Source organism: Diabrotica virgifera, chromosome 10, assembly GCF_917563875.1.
Source record: "Diabrotica virgifera virgifera chromosome 10, PGI_DIABVI_V3a".
Taxonomy (NCBI): Eukaryota; Metazoa; Arthropoda; class Insecta; order Coleoptera; family Chrysomelidae; genus Diabrotica; species Diabrotica virgifera.
In genome coordinates, this window is record NC_065452.1 from 92,899,349 (window position 1) to 92,927,246 (window position 27,898).

General features: G+C 33.4%; 1 protein-coding gene across 3 annotated transcripts in view; it reads left to right on the top strand.

Annotated features, from left to right (window-relative positions):
* LOC126893461 (filamin-A) overlaps positions 1-27,898 on the top strand; it is a 510,728-nt gene that overhangs the window by 253,268 nt on the left and 229,562 nt on the right. For 2 of the 3 annotated variants that reach the window (XM_050663672.1, XM_050663673.1), the window contains exons 10-11: positions 8,247-8,813; positions 18,484-19,610. In XM_050663672.1, coding sequence (XP_050519629.1) covers positions 8,247-8,813; positions 18,484-19,610 — 1,694 coding nt within the window. The remainder of the gene's footprint in view (positions 1-8,246; positions 8,814-18,483; positions 19,611-27,898) is intronic. The other variant, XM_050663674.1, reaches the window with a different exon arrangement.

Here is a 27,898-nt window from a genome sequence, read left to right on the forward strand (position 1 = left end):
GAGGGAGATCTAAAAGTTGCATCTCACATTTCGCCTAACCAGCGCGGTAAAATTCCGACGAAAAATGGTCCCGCATACTCAACTAGAAGTAAAAATAATAGAAATAAATAATAATTTCGATGTAAAACGATACAAGAGCCGTCTTATATTTCAGTTCGTTCAAAGAGTGCTATAAGCACTCTAACTGGTTTCGAACCTTGTTAAATTCTCATCAGAGAGTACATATATGCACTCTCTGAACAAACTAAAACAAATCGGGCTGCTAGTATTGACATCTGCTAAAAACAAGCGAAAGTTTTACTTTAATAAAATTAAAATAACATTAAAACTAGGACTTTATTGGGACCAAGCTTCTAGTAACACCTTCGTGGTTCCTAAAATTTGCAAACTAACGAATGCTGGAGCAAAGAAGACTGAGGTAGATCTAAAAGTTGCATCTCACATCTTGCCTGTCCAGCGCGGCAAAATTCCAATGAAAAATGGTCCCAAATACTCAGTCCCACTTGTTTTAACAAAGCATTGTTAGTACGAAGATATGACCGGTTTCTCTACAAAACGGCGCGTCTTCATACTTATAATGGATTTCTGTCAAAATGTCAAAAATGCCTATTTATGGGCATGTCCGCTTTATTTTGATTCAGTTGATTTGTTGATTCACAAAATTTGTCAGCTTTGCTGTTTTCTCCATTAATCTAGTTTGCTTGGATTGTTTAGAATACATCCAACTATTCTCTAAACTAAGAAAAAAATCATCGCACTGATTATTTTAGTATACAATTTTTCACATCACTCATTGAGTCCTATGCTTTTCAATTTAATCATGGATGAAATCATTAAAAAAGTCAACAAAGGAAGAGGATATAGAATGGGAAACAAAGAAGTAAAAATACTCTGCTACGCAGACGACGCAATATTAATAGCCCAAGATGAAGATAGTCTGCAAAGATTAGTTCACAGATTTAACATAAGAGCAAAAGAATTCAATATGACAATTTCATCTCAGAAAACCAAAACAATAGTAATCAGTACAGAACCAATCAGATGCAAAATAGAAATTCATGGTATCAGTATTGAACAAGTAATAGAAGTAAAATACCTTGGAATTACATTGTCAAGTTACGGAGACCTAGACAAAGAAGTGAGAAATCAAGCAAATAAAAAGCAAATAGATTGGCAGGATGCCTTAATAACACTATATGGCGAAACCGACATATTAACACTGAGATGAAGTCAAGAATTTATAAAGCCAGTGTAAGACCAATAATGACATATGCATCAGAAACAAGACCCGATACAGCCACAACACAAAGACTACTGGAAATTGCAGAGATGAGAGTACTGAGAAGAATTATACACTGAGAGATCGAAAGAGGAGCGAATATATTAGAAGACAATGTAACGTACAGTGTATAAACGAATGGACACTAAATAGAAAAAAAGAATGGAACAACCACATACAGAATGGAGGAGACACGTGTGGTCAAAATAGCACGAGATAAATCACCAATCGGTAGAAGAAGTATCGGCCGACCGCTGAAAGATGGATTCCATAGAGGTATCAATCCGCCAATGAACAAGCAGAATTGCTTATAAAGAGGAAGAAGAAGAAGAATTTTTCACATGCAAAAAATAATACTTTTTTTTTCGCTGTATTATTTCAATCATTTTCATCCTCAATAATAATAAGACATTATGCTTAGACATCGCACCACCCTATTCTATCTCTTTCTCTATTGATTGGGACAGTTCTCTTCACTGCTTTCTCTACTTGAGAGCAAACTTTCTCTACTCTTCTCTGTTACCCCACAATGACAACAGAAGTGCATATATAACTCTCTTGTGCTACCCACCGAAAGGTAAAAACCTCTCTTGTGTTATGGGTCGTTTAGACACAGCGATAAATCAAACAACTTATCGATATCAATCGAGTTGTTGCAATTTATCATTGTGTGTAAACGGTGCATCGCAGCGACTTATCGAAGTTGGAGTTGGATTGAAGTTGGTATGGGGTTGCATCAACTTATTGTACCGATCGAGTTGTTTTAATTTATCGTCGTGTCTAAACGGTGCAGCAATTTATCATTGGAGTTGGGTTGCATCAATTTAGGAGAATCTTACCGAATTAGAATTTATTTACATATCCAATTAAATGGATACCATTTATTTGATAATTTGATACTATGTGGCTTTGCCAATTAATCAACAATAATATAATACTTTTATCAACTATAAGAATTATATGTACAGGGTGATTGATTAGTGGGGTTAAGCTCCGTAGATCCGTTATACTAATAGATAGCAATAAAAGTTAATAACAAAAATTGTAGCCAACTTTGAGATTCACATTTCAAAATTAATTAGAATGTTACAGGGTGTTCGATAACATAGTGGCAGACCAATCTTATGTTTTTTTTTAGTGGAACACCCTGTATTTTATTTTATATTCAAAATCTTCTTAACTTCGCCATTACACAAGTATAAAGGTTTGTTATGTTATACAGGGTATTTTACAAAGTTATAACCAATTTTATATGACAAATTGTAACAAGTTAACTCATTGTATAAATAAAAATAAGCACAAAAGCAATGGATTATTGATGCCATATTTTTTTATTTATTATCAAAATTTTCATAAATTATTCTTTTTCTTCTTCTTTTTGTATAGACATGACTGTCTGTTTTTTTCAATGTGCCTCTAGTAAGTTTTCGTTCCATCGTTTTCGTGGTCTTATCACTGATCGTCTTCCTATTGGGACACCGTCTCTCGCTGTCCTGACTACTCTGTTGTCATTCGGCTTATGCAGTCATTCCATTCTATTCTTCTGTTTCTTACCCTGTCTTCTGTCGTATATCTGCACTTCTAGCTCTGTCCCGTACAGTCTTACTATCGATTTTTCGAAGGGTTTTCATCTCCGCTGTTTCGAGCAATCTTTTTGTCCTCTCTGTGTCGGGTCGTGTTTCTGCCGCAAAAGTCATTATTGTTCTGATGACTGTTTTGTAAATTCTGCCTTTCATATCTTTTCCGATATTTTTATTTCTCCATATTGTGTCATTCAGGCAACCTGCGGCTCTGTTTGCTCTATTAACTTGACCTTCCACTTCTGTTTCGAGCCTTCTGTAGCTAGATAGTGTGATGTCTAGGTATTTAAACTACATCACCTGTTCTATTATCTGACCTTCCAGCTCCAATTTAAATCTTATTGGATCTGCTGTTATAACCATGCATTTTGTCTTTTTTGGGGAAATTAACATGTTAAATTTTCTGGCGGTTATGTTAAGTTGGTGCAGAATACGTTGTAAATCATCTTCATTTTGAGAGATTAGTATTGCATCGTATGCATAGAAGATTATTTTGAGTTGTTTGTCTCCCATTTGGTATCCTTTTTAGTTCTTATTTTTTTATTATTTCGTCCATAATCAGGTTGAACAATAAAGGACTCAATGAATTCCCCTGTCTTATCCCATTGCCGGCTTCAATTAGGTCAGTTAGTTCATCTTTCACTTTTAGTTTTATTGTGTGGTCCTGGTAGATGTTTTCGATCGTTTTAATGATTCCTAGAGGTACCTCCCTCGAGTATAACAAATGGATAACGTCCTTTAATTTGACCATGTCAAATGCTTTCTTAAGGTCCACGAAACATAAATATGCTGGTTTGTTGTATTCCAACGATTTCTCTTGAACTTACCTCATTATAAATACAGCGTCAGTGCATGACCTTCCCGACCTAAAACCTTGTTGTTCTTCTGCTAATGGTATAATTTCAGTCAATTTGTGTGTTATCACTTTGGTTGTTAATTTTAATGTTGTATGTAATAAGTTAATTCCTGTATAATTCTCCGAGTACGATTTGTCTCATTTTTTGAAGGGAGGTATTAGAATGCTTGCTCTCCATTCTTGTGGATGCTTGATATTCATTATTCTGTTTTGTTCTATTATGTTTTGTATTAGTTTTAATAGTTGTTTAGTTAGATCTTGTTCTCCGTACTTTAGGAGTTCGTTCGTATTTTAATATCATAAATTATTGATAGTCGGTCTTGACGGTCCAGTTAGCTGGGGCTCAGTCGATCGACAAGTTTAGTGGATTTGCGATTTGTGGTCGCTGGTTCGAGCCTCAGCTAGGTCATGAAATTTATAAAAGGCCAACGCCGTAGTATAAAACTCAATAGAGTCTACGGCTTGGTCTGGAATAAACTGGCGTCTGATCGGCCTATGGAGGAGCGGTACGGGAAGGGATAAGGGCTTCCGGCTTGGTGATACTCCTCCATAGATCCCTACCGAAGGGCGTTGACGCCTAAGAACGGTGTATACAAATTATTGATATTGCTAATTTTCTTTATATTGAATACAGGGTGAGTCAAAACGCAAGTACCTACATTATTTTCTCAGTAATTTTAAATAAAACACCCTGTATTTTATGTCACTATCGAAAAGTATCATTACCGTATTTTATTTTTATAAAACATTATCTAAATTTATTAGTTTTCGAGATATTTTCATTTTTCAGAGCAAATTATTAATTAGGGGTCTAAAACTTTGCAAATTTTGAGTAAGCCATGACTGAATTGTCTAAAACTGACAATTTACGATTAAGTACTGATTATCAATCTGGTAATAAATGTAATAATGTAGCAAATAAAGAAAAATTATTTATTAGTAATAAATTTTACAAAAAAAAGACACAACCACAACATACTTACACAATTTTTGAAACAATTAAAAACTACTTTTGTATGTAAATGTACCAATGTAACAAATAAAAAACGAAAAATAATTTATCAGTAAAAAATTTTACAAAAAAACATGAACACAAAACACAAAATTTTTGAAAAAATTAAAATATTTTAAATATTTATATAATTACAAAGTTGTTCAAAATTACCGGCTAACACATTTTATGCATGTCTAAAAACGGTCATTGAATGAGTTACACTACGAAGCATTTGTAAATTAACACTTCGAAATACACTTTTTATTCTATTTTTTATCTCATCTCTTGTTGTTGGAGGTATTTTATAACCTTCATTCTATTCTAAAAGTAACCCCAAAAAATCAGTCCAGTTTATTAAATTCTGGTGATCTGGGTAGCCTCGCTATTGGTCCATTGAAAAATGAAAATATCTCGAAAACTAATAAATTTAGACATAGGGAATGTTGTATACAAATTAAAGTACGGTAATGGTACTTTTCAATAGTGATATAAAATACAGGGTATCCCATTTAAATTTTACTGAGAAAATAATGTACTTGAGTTTTAACTCACCCTGTATTAGATATAAAGTAAATTAGCAATGTCAATCATTTTTAAAAATTTTGACAATAAATAAAAAAATATGGCATCAATAAATCATTGCCGTTGTGCTTATTTTTATTTATACAGTGAGTTGAACTTGTTACGATTTTCATATAAAATTGGTTATAACTTTGTAAATACCCTGTATAACATACCCAACCTTTATATTTTTGTTATGAAGAAGGTAACAAGATCTATTTGTTAGGATGAAAACTCGTTATAATTCATTGAAGGGTGTAAAGTGTACACAATACTCCTCTCTTCAACTTGTTGTGGTCAATCACATCGCGATAAATCACAGCAATATATCGCAGCGTCTAAACAGCGTTTCAATCATCAACAAATCACATCAACTTGTCATCACAATAAGTTGCTGTGACTTATCGCTGTGTCTAAACGACGCTTTAGCTTTCGTTTGCAACACACCTCTCTAATATAAGACGAAAATCCGATATTGACAAATTGTTAATCCGCTACAAACAATTAAACCTCGCACGAGAAACAACCGCTTGTAAAACCGGCATATATGTTTAATCGAGACGCGGGTGAACATGACCAAACAGTGACTTTGGGTAAGATTTTTTTATACACTTATAATATTGTCTATATATCATAATCCCTCTAAATTCCACTTAAACCAGCAAGCTAAAATCATACAGTTCACACAACTGAAATTGTATTAATAATTTCATGTATGTAGGTACATGTCTTAATTGTACAGGGGTAGTGTACGGAACATATTCCTGTATACGGGGGCACTGCTGTATTTTATGTTATCTTCAAGTGAACGATGCCCATGACTTGCAGCTCGGAAATCATTTTTAAAATAGAAATTTCATTTTATGTTGTATTTTTAAAATACAATACAAAGTCAAAATATATATATGTCGTAATATATTTACGGTTAATGAAAATGTAATAACCAGAACGTAAATAGCCACAAGAAACTAACTAAACAACCAAAATTAAAACGCATATGATCGTAAATTTTTTATATCCATTCCAAATATTTATATTAGGTAACAATAAAGGTTAGGATAAATGGGATTATAAATACAGGGTGTTTCTTTAAGAATGTCCAATCTCTGAGTTGTAGATTCTAGACCTCAAAAATTAAAATAAAATATGGCTCCTTACTGAGTTACAGTTACAGTTTTATTTAAGAATTTAAAAATATTTTTGCTCAGTATTTTAAAACTATTCGACGTATTCTTTTGCATACTTGGCAGAAAGTGTAGTTACTATACATACTATAAAATTATGTTAAATAAACGTTTCCACCTATTACCAGAGGCGTACGAGAGCGAACAGTGAATTTTTGACCCTTCCCCATATTCTACGCCACTAGCGGAATTGCCTTTTTAGTGCAATTTTTCGATTCTCCAATACTCGCTATGTAAATAACATCCTCTTCACTCGTAACGATAAAGTCATTAGTTTTCGAGATATTTGAAGTTAAAGTTAAACATGTAATGACACAGATATTTTGATTAATGTGTTAGTTGTGCTGCTTAATTTTTAATTTCAAATATCTCGAAAACTAATGATCTTATCGTTAAAAATGAATAATATATACTCTTCAGTTTCAACGATATAATCATTAGTTTTCGAGATATTTGAAATTAAAAATTAAGCAGCACAATACATTAATCAAAATATCTGTGTCATTACATGTTTAACAAATATTTCGAAAACTAATGACTTTATTGTTATGAGTGAAGAGTATTTTATTTACATAGAGAGTATTGGAGAATCGAAAAATTGCGCTAAAATGGTAATTCCGCCAGTGGATTAGAATTTGGGAAGTGTCAACCATTCACCGTCCCCTGTCATACGCCTCTGGTAACAGTCCAGAAACGTTTATTTAACATAATTGTATAGTGTGTATAGTACCTACACTAGTGCAAATGCTAAATGAGTTAAACGCTATCTGCTGGAAAATAGACCTGAAAATGAACTTTACTAAAACTAAATTTATGACTAATCTGATTCCTAGTGGACAGCTGATTATACGTGAACAAGAAGTAGAACTAGTGGAAAAGTACAATTACTTAGGTCACGAAATTAGAATTGGCAGAGATAACCAAACATGCGAAATAAAAAGAAGATTAACTCTTGTTTGGGCAACTTTAAAAATACAAGTGTTTGATCAATGTGTGCTACCGGTTATGACATATGGAGCAGAGACACTGACTCTAAGGCAACAGCGTCGAAAATGAGGGTTGCTCAAAGGCGTATGGAAAGATCCATGCTGGGCGTAACCCTACGGGATAAAATAATAAATGAAGATGTTAGACAAAGAACCGGTATCACAGATGTTGTAGAACGTGTCACCAAGCTCAAATGAAACTGGGCAGGACACGTCGCTAGGCTGAAGGTTTCAAGATGAACACGAAAGCTTATGGAATTGAGACCAAGAGAAGATAAACGCAGTAGAGGAAGGCCGCCTACACGATGGACAAATGATATCAGGCGGATTAGCAAAGACTGGCAACAATCAGCACAAAACCGTGAAGTGTGGAAACAATTAGGGGAGACCTGTGTATAGCAGTGGATATAAATTGGTTGGATGATGATGATAAGTTTTAAATTTTTAAATAAAACATCCTGTACCTAACTCAGTAAGGGGCCACATTTTATTTAAGTGATTTGGGCTAAATATTGTTCACATAATGGGTAATATTTTGAGGTCTAGAATCTACAACTCAGAGATTGGTAATTCTTAATGAAACACACTATATTTTTTATGGATTACATGTTACGGAATTAGCAGGAAAAATGCAAGCAATGATAAAAGTTGATAAGATCATTAATAAATTTTAAACAAAATAAAATTGGATTGTATATCGATATACCATTATTTATGTTTTATTAATTATGATTAATTATACATAATATACATGTGGTAGTACTACTATATTCTAACATAAAATTGTGTTCCTCTTGAAAACCTAGCTGCCCCAGTCAACAGTCTGCAGCAATTCCGAGTCATTACTCAAGACGCTGGTAAAGCAGAATTCTCCATAGCAATAACTAGCCCATCAGGAAGCAAAGTTAAAGCGCACGTAATCCCCACTCACGAAGGATATCTTGTTAATTTCACACCGACACAGTTAGGGGAATATTTACTAGGAATTTCTTTTGGTGGGGAGCCTATTTCACACAGACCGTTCAGGCTGACTTGCTTAACGGGCTCTGACCCCCTAAAAGTAAAAGCCACTGGCCCTGGATTACACAGGGGCATAGTGAACAGACCTGCTGAATTTATGATAGATACTCGAGGCGCCGGTCAAGGAGGCCTTGGAGTCACCGTAGAAGGACCTTGCGAAGCAGCTATTAATTGTAGAGATAACGGTGATGGTACTTGTTCAGTGGCGTACTTACCAACTGAAATTGGGGATTACGGAATTAATATTACTTTTAATGATCAGCATATACCTGGAAGTCCGTTTCAAGCTATTATTGTACCAGATGTAGACATGAGCAGGATAAAGGTGTCTGGCAGTGGAGTCCAGTTGCATGGTAAACCTGGGTGTGTCGAGTGTTTTACGCTAAACGTTTTGATTTGTGTTGTGATATATTTCTGAGTTTCTAACTTTTCATTTTTGTAGTGTTTGATAATAACCCTATCTATATAAATACCTATCTGTATAATACCACTCAACTTCTAAAAATCATACGAACAAGCTAAAGTTTGATAAAAATATCAATTTTGGGACCGCAAAAAAGATGCAAAAAAAATTTGTCACTCCGACACCCGGGCTTCGCCCTAAAATCCCCCTTGTATGGCGGAAAACGATATGGAAATCTATGTTATTTTTTTCATCCGAGGAGGTTTTTAGCCCGGGAAGCCTGGGAAAGGAAAAGAAATATTTTTATCATATTGAACTTATTTTTTTATATAAAACATATATAACAATAATTAAGTAAATGTTACAATATACAGTTAAATTTGCTATGTATATATGTATATTGTTCTCGAACGAGAATAATAAATCTATATATTTCAGCTTCATTAACCAAATATTTGATATATGTAAGTCCCCCAATTTCATCCATTCTTACATGTTTCTTGATATCCACCTCAGACCTGCAATTTTTTGAAGTCGCCTGCACATCTAATTTGTGGTCTACCTTTTCATTTCCTTTTTTTGCACTTGCCTCTGTGCAACACTTGTCTCTGTGAAAGTCCATCTAATTACAAGACGCCATCTTCAAAGAGCTCTATACTTTGTTTCAAGTTAAGAATAGAACGTTACGCTTACGGAGATCAGTGTTGCCAAACCTCTCGCGCACGGGTGGACACTAGACTGAATATATACGATTCATTCTAGTCAGCACGGCGTGGTATCGGCGCGCTTTTATCGTCCGTAAGAAATACATGGGACTATCTCCGCAATGTTCTATTCTTAACGTGAAACGCTCTATAGCTCCCTTAGAAAGTATTTTCGGACTAGGTGCATGGGATTAAATTGTCTTAAAATTATCTCCTGTCTTCGTTTGCCAGGAGAGTTTCTGGACACCCTGTATATTCATTTATTCTATTATTTATTATCATTATTCTAGTCTTAGGTTTGCTTGTATATTTTTCATCTTTTTTAATGTATTACTATACTTACTCTAAGCCCAACATTTGTAGCTAATTTATCTAGTTTTCTACGTTTAGTTGATAAATTTTTCCACACTGTTTAAAATTTTATGTAATACATTATATCTCCTAAAGCCCTGCTTGCTTAATCTGTTTATTTATCGGTGTTCCTACTGCTTCTGCGTATATTTTTATTGTTGTTGTGGCTTTGTTAAATATACTACTTGTTAATTTTCAGCACATCAGTGGTCTACACTGCCTTTATTTAGTGTGCTTGTAACCACTTGGATGTTATTAAAAGCTTTCTCGAAATCGATAAAAACCAATATCGTGCGTTCGTTGGCTTTTCCAATTAGCATTTTTTATGTTATAGTCTAGGCGCCCTAGGGGTCACCGTGTCCTCTTTAATTCTGATGGACAAACTCAACGATTTCTTATAGATTTTTGGCTGCTGATTACTAATTTCGAGGGTGGATTTCGATCCGAGTGGTCAAAAAATTTTTATAAACAATTTAATTGTTTATAAGGCTCTGGCTCATAAACTAAAAGAGATCAGAAAATATGTTTCAAATAAAATTTGTTCCTTACTAAAAAACAAACAAAAAAAAGTTTACTTAACTTAAATCAAATGATAAGAACTCAAGATATTGTAAAATTAGTGCACAATGCAAATTACAAAATAAGTATTTTTCGAAGCGTTATCGCTCGTAACTCGGCTTCTGCGCATGAAAACTAGCCTTAGAAGGTCTCATTTTAAAGCTTTATTAATAAACTTCAAAACAAAGTTTGTTAAATTACATTACCTCCATTTGTTTTAAAGTTATACCCGTTTGAAGTTAAAATTTTCTTTAAAAAATGCACATTAATTTGTTTATAAAGGTTTTAAGCAAATTTGAGCTATAGAAATTTATACTTTAATTAACAATAATGGTAGAAGAACTTAAAATGAACAATTTGAGCTTACGAAATTGTTCGTAAGTTTTATTTTTGGCCAAGATATCGATATTATAATGGCGCGCTATGAGGCGTATGGTCGGCTCACTGTCAAGTATTTTTCGATGCAACTTTCCTAACCTCAAAATATTCCTTTTGAGTTCTTCTATTATTAATGTTAATTAAAGTATAAATGTTTATTGCTCAAATTTACTAAAAATCCTTATAAACAAATTAAGGTACAAATTTTTTACGAAAATTATAACTTTAAACGAGCATAACTTTGAAACAAATGAAGATAAAGTATGAGACCTGAAAAGCTCATTTGCATGCGTAGAAGCCGAGTTACGATCGATAAAGCGTCGAAAAATACTTGACAGTTAGCCGATCTTGCGCCTCATAACGTGCCATTAAAATATCGATATCTTGGCCAAAAATGAACTTACGAACATTTTCCAAGCTCATAATGTTCCTATTGAATTCTTCTATCATTATTGTAAATTAAAGTATAAATGTTTATAGCTCAAATTTGCTTCAAGCCCTTATAAACAAATTAATGTACAATTTTTTTAGGAAAATTATCACTTCAAACGGGTAGGTGAGAGTCGGCTAATGATGCTCCTCGGGTAATTGTCCGCATCAATGTTTCTTACCCCCTATTGAATAAAATTGCAAAAACTATATTGTAGGGCCATCTATTAGCAACTACCAGATGTATCTTACACAAACGAACGTTGGGAGATAGTTTACCTGTTGGCAGTTTTCGTTTACATGTTTTCACGTGGTATGATATTGTTTTTGTTTTTGAGAACATAAGCGATCATTTTTTTTTCTTGACAGAAATACAGTTTAAAAAGTACATATACATTTGATTTATTTGCCATTTTAGACCCTGGTGTAGTTAGTTTTGCTAGATTGTCTTTTGTGTTTATCCAATTTTGTGTTATGTGGTGAAGTGTAAGATCGTCTAAAGGTGCGCATTGCGCACCATTAGCCGGCAAGGTAAATAAAGGCATCTCTTTACGATTTGTGACTGCGTCATATAACGTAAACAGGCGTTAAAGAAGCGTTAAAATAGACAAAAAGGCAAAGAGAAATAGCTCCGAATATATTTCAGAGAGTGAACTATGCAATTATGATGAGTTGGGCTATCTCGTGTCAGATGAAAATGACGTGTGTATCGTGGTGACGGTAGTAAAAAAGACGAGGTGTGGTGCAAGTGTTCGATATATTTTCAATGGCCTCATGCCATGTGTACACAATATGATAGTCCAGAAGGATATATTTCTGACTTCTGCGATACTTAGATTTTTTAACAAATCTGTAATTTGGTTTCTTATATTTTCTGTATATCTGTTTGTCCCTTTAATATTTATGTTTAATAAACTACATTTTTGAAGGATATTTTTAAGTTCTATTATTGTGCAAAGTTATCCGACATATGCGCACCATTAGCCGAATAGGCCGGGTAATTGTGCGCGTTACACTAATTGGAAATTTTCGCCTCTCACTGTTCTACTGTTCAACCATTCATTTAATGCGGTCCCTACCAATAAAGCTAGGCCTTTGAAGTATATCTTCAAAAAAGTTGAAATTTGAAATGTTTCAAGTTTGAGAAATATCCTGAATTAACCTTAGGTGCGTACCAATAGCCGACTCTCCCCTATAACTTTAAATCAAATTAAGATAAAGTAATTAAGCAAACTTTGTTTGGAAGCCTATTAATTAAACTTTGAAATGAGACCTTTTAAGGCTCATTTGCTTGCGTAGAAGCGAAGTTAAGTTCGATAAAATTTCGAAACATACTTATTTTGCAATCTGCAATTTGCATTGTGCACTAATTTTACAATATCTTAAGTTCTAATTCTTGGATTTAAGTGTAGTAAACGTTTTTTCTTCGTTTTTTATTGAGGAACAAATTTTATTTGAAACATTTTTTTATCTCTTTTAGTTTATGAGCCAGAGCCCTATAAACAATTAAATTGTTTATAACAAATTTTTGACCATTCGGATCGAAATAAACCCTCGAAATTCGTAATCAGCAGCCAAAAATCCATAAGAAACCATTGAGTTTGTCCATCAGAATTGAAAAGGACACGGTGACCTCTATTTGACGCCTAGACTATTAGTAGTGGCTGCTTGTATTCAAACTTTTTGGATCAAGCTTATTCTTTATACCGGATTTACACTCAGTCCTGTTGGACAGGGAATTGGGCAGGGAAGTGGGCAGCGGGTATGTGTAAATAGCTCACTCGCGCTGCTGCTGCTCATGCTACTGCCATTGCACGGCGCTCCCCAAAAAGTCGGTTTTGGGACGGAGTCAAAGGAGAGGCAGCGCGAATGCGAGTGAGTATTAGTCATGAGGACATTGTCGACATTGGTGAGGACTGGTGTGAACACTTCACTCACGTCGATATCGTATTTCGGGCAATATTTCCGACAGCGGCATTAGCAGTGGCAAAGGCTGAGTATAAATCCGGCATTAGATTTCCAGGGTCATTTCTAATTTACTCAGTATATGTTCTTCACTTTACTTGTTTTGCCCCTTTGGGTTTTTTTATTTCTTGTTTTATTTGATGTTTGATAGTTTTTAAGAATAATTTAACAAATTATGAAATTTAATTATTTAAAGTTAACATCACTCGCAGCGCAAAAATAAAAAAAAAATCAGAAAATATAAAGACGAAAAGTTAAACCACTTTCTACCTGATAACACTCTAAAATTGTTTATAGGACAAACTCAGCTAGTGTATAAAATATTCCTAAAATTAATTAAAAGGTTTGTTTTATGTTGGCACCCTGACAATTATTCCGACGAACACAATATCATCTCAATAAAACTTGGCTTAGACACTAACTATACTTTGTACGTTTATTTACGACCAAAAGATATTAAAATATTCGTTATGTGTTTTTTTGGGGTCAGGTACAAAACCATCAAAGATAAAGAAATCAATTCAACAGTATATTATTATGTTTAACAACTATGCGTTAACTAGTGCAGGCGCCAGCTAGGCCACCGTGGCCTTTTCAATTCTGATGGACAAACTACATGGTTTCTTATGGATTTTTGGCTGCTGATTACGAATTTCGAAGGTGGATTTCGATCCGAGTGGTCAAAAAATATAACAAGGAAAGGTTAATGCGAGTTAATAGTAGAATCAAGGTATGAAGTACATATCAGCATATTTCGCGACAAGGATGAAAAAAAAACAAAATACGCCCAAGATGAAATGCAACCATAGACACGTGTTTCTGACTTATTAGTCGTAAGTATGGTATATCCAAGTTAGAATAGGTGTATGTTAACTTGGGAAAGGATCACTACAGGAGCAATGCAACCAATTTGTGGCTGTAATTTTAGAAGACCCTGAGGATTCCAGAGCAGCAACTAACATATCAACGGAGGAAGCTAGAGCTACCTGAGGAAAGAAATGCCAAACGTTTAGAATGTTTCAAACAATCAAATAACGGACTGGGACGTTTCGCCGTCGCCGTTTCGCCGTCGAGCCACTTCGCCGTCGGCCGTTTCGCCGTTGAGCCAGTTCGCTGTCGGCCGTTTCGCCGTCGCCATCCCGGCATTGGTTAAGTTTACAAGAACGTGATAACATACTAACTTTTTTTATACTAAATGTCGCAAGAACGTGATAACATACTAACTTTTTTTATACTAAATGTCAGTGTAAATAAAATGCTGATGTTAACGGTACCTGATGTACCTGCCAACCTTTAATAGTCACCTATTGTTTGTAATTTTAAATTTAACCTATTATTTCTGGGAAATTAAGGACAACAAAGAAGAGTATAATTAGAATACATCATTAAATAGATAAATATGTAGATTAAATTTCAATTGTTTTTACTGTATCAAAAATAAAAAACTTCATTATGCAAAAGTGATAGTATATAATCGTTCGAAAACCATTCAAAACGTATATACAAGTAATGATCATCCCGAAATTATAAGTACGAATGCTAACATCGAAATGGCGACGGCGAAATGGCTCGACGGCGACGGCGAAATGGCGACGGCGAAAATGTCCTAGACCCATCAAATAACAAGGAAAGGTTAATGCGAGTTAATAGCAATGACCCTGTTAACTTGCATTAACCTTTCCTTGTTATTTGATTGATTTCAATGGAAATACAATCAAAACAAGATGGAATATCTCGGACATATTACACGTGGAGAGAGGAACACATCAATTGAAGGGCTTAATGTGAAACAATGACAAGCCACACATGAGTTCAAAAAGAGTTAGTATTATTCTTGGTTAAAGTAATAGTATAACAAGCCACTAACAAATTATCTCAGCCCTTCGTTAATAGATGGCCCGATAAATTTATGGTCACACTATTGCATAGGCCTAGTTTGTCTCTAGTATCTACTCGACATAAGCCACATCAAAATGGCGAACATGGGCGGAAGCGTTTCGGATAATTATTGAGTTCTGGCGATTCTAGATAGAAAAATAGGAAAGTTGACTTGACATTCGATGGCAGTTATCGTGACCCTGACTATGTACAATCTAGAAATGACTCAAGTAATGAAAATTCAGCGATATGTAATTTTTTTCTAAATGTGGCTTGTCACATTATTACCATTCACGATTAATGTAGTGGCTTGTGACGTGACTTGCTATATTATTGCATTTGGTTGTAGGATAATGAACAAGATTAGTCAATAAAACGGACAAAACCAAACACACCCGACAAAAATGTTAACAAGTTGATGGAGACAAAGAAATAAACACTGTTTAACACCTATAGGGTTGAAACCTCCCCGAACTCAGTCAATAATAGAAAATTCTGAATCTACATATATATAAAATTTGGTTATTATTAATGGAATAATGAAACAAGCTACATTTTTTTAAATAAAGGCTGTTTTTTCTCGAGTTTCAAGTAATTTGATTAATTTTGTTGTCAACTATAGTCCCATAGGGCATGATGCATCGAAATATCTAAACTAAAAAAATAAAAGTTGTTACTGGATTTTTTAATATTATTTTTAACATTTAAAGTCAACTTTTACCTTTTTGAGGCTTGTCATTGTTTCACATTAAGCCCTTCAATTCATTATGCAGGGAACGATTCAAGGAAAGATGGCACTTGAAGAAGAAGATTGATGTAGAAGTCAAGCAACCTATCGCCACGTTTATTCCTCGCCCCCAGTCTATGTCGTCCCAAAGAATTTTACACTTTTCCTTGGCCCACTTTAGCGTTTAAATGTTTCATTATAATATTTATGTCATGTCTTTTAGTTAGCTTCATAGAAGGCTCTATTGTGTCTTCAGCAACACTCCATTGTGTCTTCATCCTTGTCTGCAGTGGTTGCATAAATTTGGATTTTCTAATTTGTCATGACAATTAAGATTGTGTTAATAATTGAATAGTAGAAAAGTGTTTTATGTAATTAGAATTATTAATTGTGGTAATAATTCTCATTTGCTAAAACTAAGATATAGTATCTTAGATTGTTTATTTCAGTGGTTAAGTATGTAATTAACAAATGAAACTGTTTGATATAATCTCAGTAACAGATGTGTTTCAGTTGTTGTAGCTAAGCATATACTGCCATGTTTTATTACCTGCATAATTAATGATCTTGTCTTGCTTAACACTATTTTTCTGCTCTTAAAATTAGTGTGTATTTATAATAAACATAGTATTAAAAATTAACCATTTTATTAACATGTAAGCGATTGTGTTATTAGTGCAATCACTGAAGGTTTTCATCTCCGATTTCTTTAAATCGATTTTCATGAAAATTGGTGAGCAGTAAGAGGAAAACTCAAGAAACAAAAGTGACATGGTGCCAACTTGCGCTCTTACCCTGGGGTGGATGCCACTCCTTCTCGGAGGCTGAAAATTATTTTATTAAAAATAACCCCATAAATCGATAGAGGGACAAATTCTAAGCAAATTTTGTTATATTAAGTTACTAAAATAAATTAATAATTATACAGTTATCAAAAATCAAAGATTTTAATTTTTTGTGAAAAAAATTCATGTTTTAAAGCGGTTTTTGATAAATAACTCAAAACTTACAAACAGTTTCTACAAAAAAGTTATCATTACCAAAATTGAAGCTAATAAAAAATAAAAAATGAGTTATAGGTACTTGAATGTATATTTTTCTTCGGCTAGTACTCACATCTAAATATTCAAGCTTAATTAATGGAAAAACGATGCATTTTACAAAATATTCTTACTAAACACTTGTCAAAGTACTCAAAATTAAGCGAGTTATGATGAAAAAAGAGGACCCTTTCGAATTTTTTTATGAAAAAGTGAAAAATAAAACATACACCATTTCCACAAAGTTTAAAATTTATAGTAATTCTTATGAAACTTCGATTACTTTAGCATAAGTAATGACCTCAAACATTTTGACCAGTTTAGAATGTATATTTTTGAAAAAAAAAATATAATTTAAAAAATTATAATTTTTCAAATTTTCGTAAATTTTATCTTCTTTTGATAATAACTTCAAAAATACTTCGAATATTTATAGAGAATGAAATTTGAGCTTTATAACAAAAATTTTACGATTTTTATTTTTGTAGGATAAAAAAATAACCCGTGATAGAAACGTTTAAAGCCTCAATTTTACTGCGAGAACCATGTAACTGGTGCCTTTTAACCTATTATCTTTTAAAAATAAGTAATATAAAAGATTAAATTTAATATGATGTTATAGTCCTTGTAATTGCATTTCAAATGGTTTTTTGATGAACCTGATGCCATAAAAATTAACGGAGTTATATTAGAAAAAATCATCACATTTTTTTGAAAACAATTTTGGAGCATAAATTTTGATGCTATCAACTTCTTCTGGAGCTTATTTGATAGGTATTTCTGAGTACTTTGACAAGTTAGTAAGTATAAGTTATAAAATGCATCGTTTCCTCGTTATTTAAGCTTGAATACTTAGATTTGGGTACTTGCCGAAAAAAAATATACATTCAATTACCTATAAGTCACTTTGAATAATTAATACTAAAAGGTTTTTCAAATAAGGAGTTTATTTGATTTTTTTAGCTTCAATTTTAGTAATAATAACATTTTTGTGAAAAGTAATAATAACATAGTTTTTGAGTATCTTACGTAAAACGGCTTGATTGAATATTGATATATGAAAAAAGTATTGATTTATTTTAATATCTTGATATAACACATTTCGCTTAGAATTTGTCGCTGTATCAATTTATAGGGTTATTTTTATAAAATAATTTTCACCCCCGAGAAGGAGTAGCATCCACCCCCAGGGTAAAAGGGCAAGTTGGCACTATGTCACTTTTGTTTCTTACCACTCACCAATTTTCATGAAAAGCGATGAAGGTTCACCGAACTCGGAGGTAATAAATGATTTTTACCTTCAGTAAAACTGCACTATATAATATGCTTATACATAGGTATTTTGTATAAGCAAATTATTACCAACGTTGTTTTATGTTGTTTTCAATGGTAAAGTAAACTTAGCTACGTAATAACCCAGATGAAGCTTTTTTCTTCTTATTGGGATAAATCGGGATCCCTGAGTTATAGTGTGTTTATACTAACTTTAGTAGTATATTTGAAATAATTTGTTTAAATGTTTTGCATGAGGGTTACGATTGTTTCACTAATTCAACTTATTAAAATTCTAATAAAGAATCCTTGTTCCAGGTGTGCATGTAGATTCTCCAACTGATTTTATAGTGGACACTAGAAGCATTCCAAAATCTAGTGACGATGGCAAATTGACATGCACAATAACCGGCCCATCAGGTGCGCAAGTCGAGAAATTAATAATACCTTTAATCGATGGCACCTACAAAGTGAGTTATACTCCTTTCGAAGAAGGAAAGCATACCATAGATATTTTCTACGACAACGTACCTGTACCAGGCTCTCCGTTTATCGTTAATGTCAGAAGAGGATGTGACGCTAGAAAGTGCCATGCGTACGGTCCTGGACTTCAGAAGGGAATTCTTAATAAATCGAATATGTTTACTGTAGAAACTAAAGAAGCTGGAACAGGAGGTCTGTCTCTTGCTATCGAAGGACCTTCAGAAGCTAAAATGACTTGCAAAGATAACAGAGATGGATCTTGCTCTGTAGAATATATACCAACCGAACCTGGTGAATACGATATTTCAATCAAGTTTACTGAAAATCACATTCCTGGCTCTCCTTTCAAGGTCTCGGTAGAACCAGAGACAAACGAACACTTAGTAAAAGCCTTCGGGCCTGGATTGGAGAAATCCAATTGTAGATCTGGAATACCTACAAGTTTTACAATTGATGCTTCTAAAGCTGGGCCGGCTCCTGTAGCCGTCAATATAACGTCTGATTCCAAACCTCTTTCAAAGAGACCGGAAGTAGTTGACAACAACGATGGTACTTTTACAGTGACATACGTCCCTCCCAATGAAGGCGCTAACTTACAGACACAGATTCTTTACAATGACAAAAATATTCCCAACAGTCCATTCCCCGTTCATGTCAAACCTACAGTGGAGCCAGAGAAAGTCAAATTCAGTGGACCGGCCATTTTTGACCAAGGCATTCCTGCCTCCATTCCTACTACCGTTATGGTTGATACAAATGAAGCAGGTTATGGGGAGTTAGATGTCAAGATTATTGGTCCTGATGGTTCGCAGCGGCCTGTAAAGCTCACAGATAATGGCGATGGTACTTACAGTGCAACATTTGTGCCTGATGACTGCGGACGGTACAAACTTGATGCTAAATATGGAGACAAAGAGGTTTCGAAGACTCCCATCGCTATTCAAGCGTACGCCATTGGAAACGTAAGTTTTTGCATCTTTTCTATTGTTTAATTGTGTGTTTTAGAGTTATGTTAATGTCAATATTATAAAAATCGATCCTAGGCATCAATTCAAGGTGTTAAAAGAGTGCCTTCATATATATCAAACAATCTGCTGTTACCAGCTGACATCATTTAAGAGTTTTGATTTTTAACGATACATTAAGGCTAGCCTAACTATTTTTTATTTAGTAAAGGTTTTCTAGTTTTTTACTAACCGGATTTTATGAAGATGTCCCTCATAGGTTTTTATATGTGAAGTTGTAATTTTACCGAAAATCTTAATATGCAATATCTGATTTTGTCAGTTATAATTTCAAAATTTATCAAAAGGCCTTTATACAGTTAAACCTATTAGGGTGGAAAACCAGTCACACATTTACTCAAATATAGTAATAACTAAAATACATAATATTATGAGTAAAGTGAAGTAAACTTTGATGAAACTAATACACTATAATATGAGTTAAGTAATATGTATCACTGATGTAACGATCTAGTAAAAAATCAGTAACAACCTATTCCTAAACTGACATAACTAGTGTTAATAATTCGTTAGTGACAATGGCAGGTCAAGCTCAAAAGTTTGATAGATACACTATTGTTGCATTTTCTGATTACAGTTTCTAACACTAAGCTGAATAATGTAGTGGATTAAAGATCTCCCTGTTTCAAGCCTTTTGCAACCGCAAATTGATCTGAAATGTGACCGTACCAAGCAATTTCACAGGACGAGTTATTTAGTGTCATTATTACTAGTCTGATCCATTTTTTTCGGGATACCCATACAAGTTTTCAATTGCTCGATACATTTTGATTATATCGACTCTATCATATGCTTGTCTAAACTCCACAAACGAAACCTGCTGCAGAGAAATTTTACCTTCGTCACAACTTGTCGGTGTCTCTTTTAAGGAGAAGATTTGGTCTATAGTAGATCTGTTCTTTCTAAAGCCGGCCTGGTACTCTTGAAGGAGTCTTATGGTAAAGTAATTTAGTATATTCCTCAATATTCTTGCTAAGATTTTGTATACAGTATCTAGTAAGGTTATACCTCTATAGTAGTCACACTTCAGTTTGTCTCCATTTTTATGCAGCGGACACATGCGGGCCTCATACCAATCAGTTGGCATTATTTCATTTTCCCATATTTGCGCTATTAGTTGATAGATCCTTCTCTGCAGTTGATCTCGATCATACTTGATCATTTTTTTGATCATACTTAAGCATATGTCATTTTCCCAGGACTTACGTTATTTTTCATTTATTATATTGCTGTAGCCACCTCCGCTTCTGTAGGCTATCTTTTAACTAACTCATCTTCTCTAACTGATATCCATCTCACCATTCAATAACTCTTCGAAGTGATTTTTCCACTCCGTCAGTATTTCTACCGGATCATTAATTAAATTTCCATCTTCGCCTTTTAAGGTACGTATCCATACAAGGGTGAACCCCGCTCCGTGCAGCAGCTCCACATAGTGGATACGTCGGTGAACTCCGCCCGGCGCTCACCCTCTTCGATTCAACCGGTTTGCGATTTATATGAGGTTTGTTCCAACTCGATACAAACCGCTCTCGAACGGTTGCGAGTATGCGCAGTAACACATTTGTCGTTACTTATTCGTTATTGCGCATGTGCGTAACGATTCAAGAACGGTTTTGTATCGAGTTGGAACAAACCTTTTTAGGGGAGCGCATGCCGTATCCATTTGAGCAGCTACACGGAGCTACACGGTTCACCCCTGTATGGATACGTACCTTCATATAACGACCGTAACTTTAGTAACCTTTTCCCATCTTCTTAACTTTTTGATAAAACGACCCCACCTCTTTGTTTTTAAACTCAAACTATCTTTTTTAATTTTAACTCAATTTTATATCTCTTTTTCTTTCTATACAAAGCTTTAAGGTTCCCTCGAAATATTCTATATTCTTGTTTTTTACATTCTCCCGGATCTGTTAATAATTGTTGTCTGGTCTTCTTCTTTTCGTTTTCTATCACCTGACGTTTCTTTTCATTTTTCTCAAAAGTTGATAGGCTTCGAGTTATAAGCGATTTAAAATCTGAAAAATGCGAAAATAAGCGTTTCGAGGCTTGTAAACCCAAAAAACTTATTTTTGAGGTTGCGAAGTGCTTAAGTTAAGGTTTAAACATTCAATTTCAAGATTCTGATTAGTAATGGGGGCTTATTTCAATATAGGACGTTGTTTTTTAATTGTTAATTATGCACCTCCACTCATTTTTTTAAGCAGCTGCGCATAGGCGGCACGCAGCCGTGCGGCGCATTATATAATGCGTTTCTTTCGTATTTATTATACGTATTTCTGCGAAAGATTCCCAACAAATATTTGATATTTATTAAAATTATATAATTTATTATTAACATAAGTTTTTTTAATAATTTATTTATTCAATAATTAATTATTGCCAATGTGCGCCAATTAAATACGCCAATCATATAGTGCGACATAAATATGGTTTTTCGTCTCCTACAAAATTCATGAAAAAGCAGATAGAAGGTATTGTCACATCACCGACGATATACCAGAAGTATATGTGACCATACCAAATAATACATCCTTGATAAATATAAACATTTTTATTGCACAAAACCTTGTCATATATTTTTTCCATAATCATCACTACGATGATGATTCATTGTATTGAATTGTACATTACAATTACAATCTGGTCATAACTGACCAATGAGCAATTTTAATTTAACCTAAATTACTACTGTTCCTTAAAATGAAGAGCTTACCCCATAGCGTATTTTATCTAATCTAACAAAATCATGCACTATTCTAACATACACAGACACACAAGCACTATGCTCTGCTTTTCACTATCACCTATCACTCAAACTAGTTCAAAAGGTTTTGTCCTCTTCAATCTTCTAGTTTGCCCAGTAGTATCGAGGAGCTGGATTTCCTCAATATTCTCGTTCTTATGAAGTTGTTACTCATAACTTCCTGCCATCTTCTTGATGATTATATCCAGATTCCATTCCTAGGTCCTTATGAAGATCACTGTTTGTCACTTACCAAGGAGCATCTAAAATATTTCTCAGTATTTTGTTCTGGAATCTTTGTATAATTTTTATATTACTTGGTCTAGTACCCCCATGTAGTGGGCATCCATAAGTCCATACAGGTCTTAATATTTGTTTATAAAGTAATAACTTATTATGCTTCGACAATATGGAGTTTCTTCCAACTAGCCAATACACTTTTTATATCGTTCTTTTGCCTTTCATAGCCACAAGGCTATACGTATTCCTTCCTGTTTTTTTTGTAGACCACTTTCAGCTGATTCTAAAAAAATTAAAATGAATGGTAATTTTTCTATTCTTTACAATTAAAAATCAATCATATGCATAACTAATTCGTTTCATAAAGAATAAAGAAAATTGAAAACGGATTTTATAATACTTACATCATTGTTTAAACAAAAGAGATCCAGCCAGAGCAAAACTAACAGACAGCACAGCAAAAAAGCCACTAAATTCCATTTTCCCAATATTCTTTATCTATGCATTTTGCAAACAGAAATTTTTAGGTTATCATGAAATATGAAATGTGATGACCACGCGACTACGCGACCCTACATAGATACACGCGCGGCAAGTTTGAAAATGAACGCAAATTGAATAGTAAATGTCCTCTCTTAAAATATAGGATATTGGTAGTATGTTCATAGAATGTCTTGTGGTAACATTCCACCAATAATTTAATCAGATGTTCACCGAATGTTCCTTGAATGTCCAGGACATTCAAACATTAATAGATCTTTGATAGTACATTCCTGGAATGTTTTGTGTTGTTAAGGAATAGTGCGAACCGCCGCAACGCGACGACTTAAAAGTCAAGTGGAGGCGAATAATTAGCAATTAAAAAACAAAGGTCTAAATTGAAATAAGTCCTGATTACTCGTCAGAATCTTGAAACTGAATGTTTAAACAATTCGAAGTTTTATTTACGGAGAAATAAAACCTCTAATGGGACCAAGTTTCTGGTTACGCCTATTCGAGGTTTCTATTACTTGCAAACCAAACGAATGATGAATGAAAGAAGACAACGGGAGGTCTAAAAGTTGCACCTAACTACTTGTCTATTCATCATGGCCAAATTCCAACGAAAACTTAAATACGATACGAAAACTAGTATACAATAATTCGCTGTAAAACGAAATTAAGAGGCTGGTTACGAAGTTAAGAGGTTACCTGTGTAACCTTCTGTAACCATATATATGTTACGGGTAAAGTTAGGTTAACGGATAAACCTAAGATTACCCTGGTAAACTGCGAAGTACCCTCGACATTGGTAAAATAAATGCAAATGTAAACCTGCTGGAAATATTTGTCTCCAAATGACTCGGGAAATCCTATAATAGACCGATCAAATAAAATTACAATACATGTAAATCAAAATGTAATTCCGTACAGGTTGGAATAATTGTTTTATCAAAGTTTAGGTCAAAACAAAGATATTTTCAAGAAAGTATATGATACATATGAGGGGATCATTATTTAAATAATTAAAAATGGGTAATTTTTGCACAAAATTTACTTTTTTAACTGCTGCGGTAATTTGTGTTTCTATTAAGATTTTTACAATTTTTTTCTGCAAAGCTGAAGAAGGAAACTTTTATATAAGACTTACTAAATTAAATTTGACCTTTAATTTATGTAAATAATTGTAACTCAAAATTGAAAAACAAATTTCCCAAAAAATATTATTTGCAATATAAATAAGCACTATAAAACATTTTGTTTTGAAGAAAAAGTTGCGCTGTGGTTCCAGTATAATTAAAAAAAATTGGTTGAAAAATATTTAGAAGTTTCTGAGATATTTAATTTGTTTATAAAACATTACTATTTTTTCAATTGCAAAAACGCGGTTGTTGCAGATAGAGTATACAAGTTTTTAAGGTCTCATTTGTTTTACTTTTATGTACACTGAGCGGCACAAAATGGCTAAAATATGACGGGTAATATTACCCGCATGCACGCCAATGGTGAATATAAAATTCTTAGTTGTATGTCAAAAAATGTGCAATAACTGTATCTTAAAACCTACCAAATTTCATTTTCATATCTCAACCGGTTTTAGAGCAATAAATAAATCGTCAGTTTGTAAGAAAATAATTCAACATCCAGTATCTCGGAAACGAAGCATTTGCCGACATGTGTTTATAAAGCAAACTGCCATTATTTTTTTATGCAGATTTGACCCTTAAAGTTTGTCGCACTTATTTAGAAACATCCTGTATTAATGAAGAACATGGCTAGTTGTTAAAGTACCTAACCTTTTTATTATCCAACATAAGCGAATGAATAAAAAAACAGAATGTTAAGAAAACCTGCGGCTATAGTTGGGTTTTAATTTCAATATTTTATAAATGCTAAAATATTACACAGGGTGTGGTGAACTTTGAGAATAAAACACAATTTGATTGGTACACCCGGTATACAATGATAATTTACCTGTCTAGCAATAATTTTATTACAGCGATATTGTTAAAGAATAAGGCTATAAAATGTTAAAAAAATCACTTAAATCGGACAACAGATTTAGAAAATTCACGACATCAAAAATTACCCATTTTGTGGGGTGGCCATTTTTTGTGCCGCTCAGTGTATATTTTCGATAAATGTATTGACATATCAAAATTTCAATTGTACATTTCAACACCCCTCCAAAATGGCGTTTGAAAATTGGTGTGATTTGTTTAAAATTTGTTTTTTAATAACATCGCCGGAATTAAAAATTTCGAAATTATTTTTTGATATTCGTGTTCCTGGTAGGTTTTGACACATCAAAAAAGAAAAAACTTTTCCACAACCATTTTTTGCCGAGATAACTTTTCCACGTTTAAAAATTAATAATTTGTTTATTTATCAATATTAGCATTTAAAAGTGCGTGAGTACATCTATTAACCCATCTACTTAACAATGCCATTTATACACATAATAAAAATTGTAGAATATTTTGAAAAATGATGATTTTCGTAGCACCTGAAATTAAAACTTTTTGCTTGAAAATTGGCGGAGGAGTTGTTTGCAAATCTCCGTTAATATTGGGCCAATTTCAATGTTTTTTTTTTAATTTGGGGTATCATATAAAAATAATAACATCTGCATTACCTTTTTTGCAATAAATATTCATTAATTTGTTATAAACATTTTTTTTTTCAAAAAACTTTTTTTTCTAGTATTGTGATAAATAAAAGTTGGCACCAAAGATAACCACAAAACAGCATTAAAAAAAATATTTTAAAAATTTAACGAAATAGTAAAATTTTGTTACGGAAACAAAAACTTTTTCTTTGTACAAACCATTGGCGAACTCTCAAAAAGATAATGTGAATACAACAATAAATATAAAAAAAAATGGAGGACAACCTCTAGATCAGGGGTTCCCAAACTTTTTTGTACCACGTCCCCTTTTGTTGAAATGAAAGCTTCTCGCGCCCCACCTTTACAATAAATTGTATGCGCCTAAATAGGAACAAAACAAAACATTTATTTATTCTGCCATAAGATACAACAATATCAGTTTCCATAAAATACAAAAATTATTAATAAAAGAAAAATAGATGAGGTTGGTTAGTGAGATGGATATGTTTGCGTTTTATTTACTAGTATGCCTATTCGTGGCTGAGTTTTAGTAAGTGCACAGCACAAGTCACTATCAACATCAAGTTTATTCCGATACTTTGTTTTAATTGCCACAATTGTTGAAAATCGCACAGTTACTTGAAAAAGGCAAATATAAGTGAAAGCTTCCCGTGATACACTAAGATACACTTTGAAATATTGTAACCAAAATTAAGGTTTGTCAATTATAACAAATTATTTGGCAGAGGAATCATGCAAAAAATTATTTGGATTTATTTGCAAAACATCTTCTTGAAGTGATTCAGGCAGGGAGTCTATGTTGACATGGAATGGATCAATGGACATTCTGTAAATAAAATTGTCACAAGTGTTTGGGAAGTATTTCTGGAACTCTTCAATTAGGCTCTCCAAATGGTTTGATATTTGGATTTTCAAACTTGATCCTTCATAAATGTCCTTGAAGCGTGTTTCTTCTTCTAAGATTGGCTCTACTTTAGAAAAATTTGATTAATTTCAGGGGTTTGCTGATATTCCACGCCTCCAAAGTTGAGTAATTAAGTATCCATCACAATGAGTAACTACTATATTTGAGTCTCCACCCTGCAGTTTTAGGTTAAAGCTGTTCAGCGAGTCAAAGATGTCTGACAAATAAGCCAATATTACTTGGGTACAATGTTTTTTGAAGGCCATGTTTAGCTCATTTTGCTTTTGATGTTCCCAGGTGATTACTTCATCTCAAAGGTCAAATAATCTTGTCAACATGTTTCCTTTTGAGAGCCATCGTACTTCTGTATGAAGTAGCAGTGTTTTGGGATTACTTTCTAAATCTTCACAAAGAGTTTTAAACAGTCGAGTATTCAACGCACTGTTTTTTTATGTACTTTAATACACAACTTTAAGACAGCCATAAGTTCATTTGGAAGGGTTTTTGCTGCCAAGGCTTGTCGATGTATAGAACAATGTATCCCAATCACATCAGCATTTTTCTCTATTACTAACTGCAAATAGCCTGAGCAAAAACCAAGCATTGAAGGTGCGCCATCTGTACATAAACTGATCAGTTTTTGCAAAAAGAGTTCATGTTTGTCAAAAACCTCTCACTGCTTTCATAACATTAATATCTTTTGTCGTGGTCTCCAGTCTCCAACTCTGTAGAAAAGAGTAGCTCGTCTTTCATTCTTTCGTTTTGAATATACCGAACATAAACAATTAACTGAGAAATGTGCTATGTCAGTACTCTCGTCTAGCTGAATTATTTTACTGCATCAACTACCTGGTTTTGTATTTTTGTATGTTTTCGGTCATATCATCAATGCGGCGTTTCACAGTGTTGTCAAAAAGAGGTATTTGAGATAACTTTTGCTTACTCTGCGTTACCAGACACAGTCTAACAAGCGGTTAATTTTGAATTTTAGAAAAATAACTTAATTTAATTTAATGTTCAACTTGTCTCGCGCCCCCCCTGATATGTCCTCACTCCCCCCAGTTTGGGAACCCCTGCTCTAGATAAATATATGTGTATAAGTGAATAAAAATTAACAAATATACACACAATTTTACCTGTTATAAAGATTATAAAATTAAATGTAAAATACATAATACATATTTTAATATTGTACAAAGAAAAAAGTCTTTAACAAATTTTTA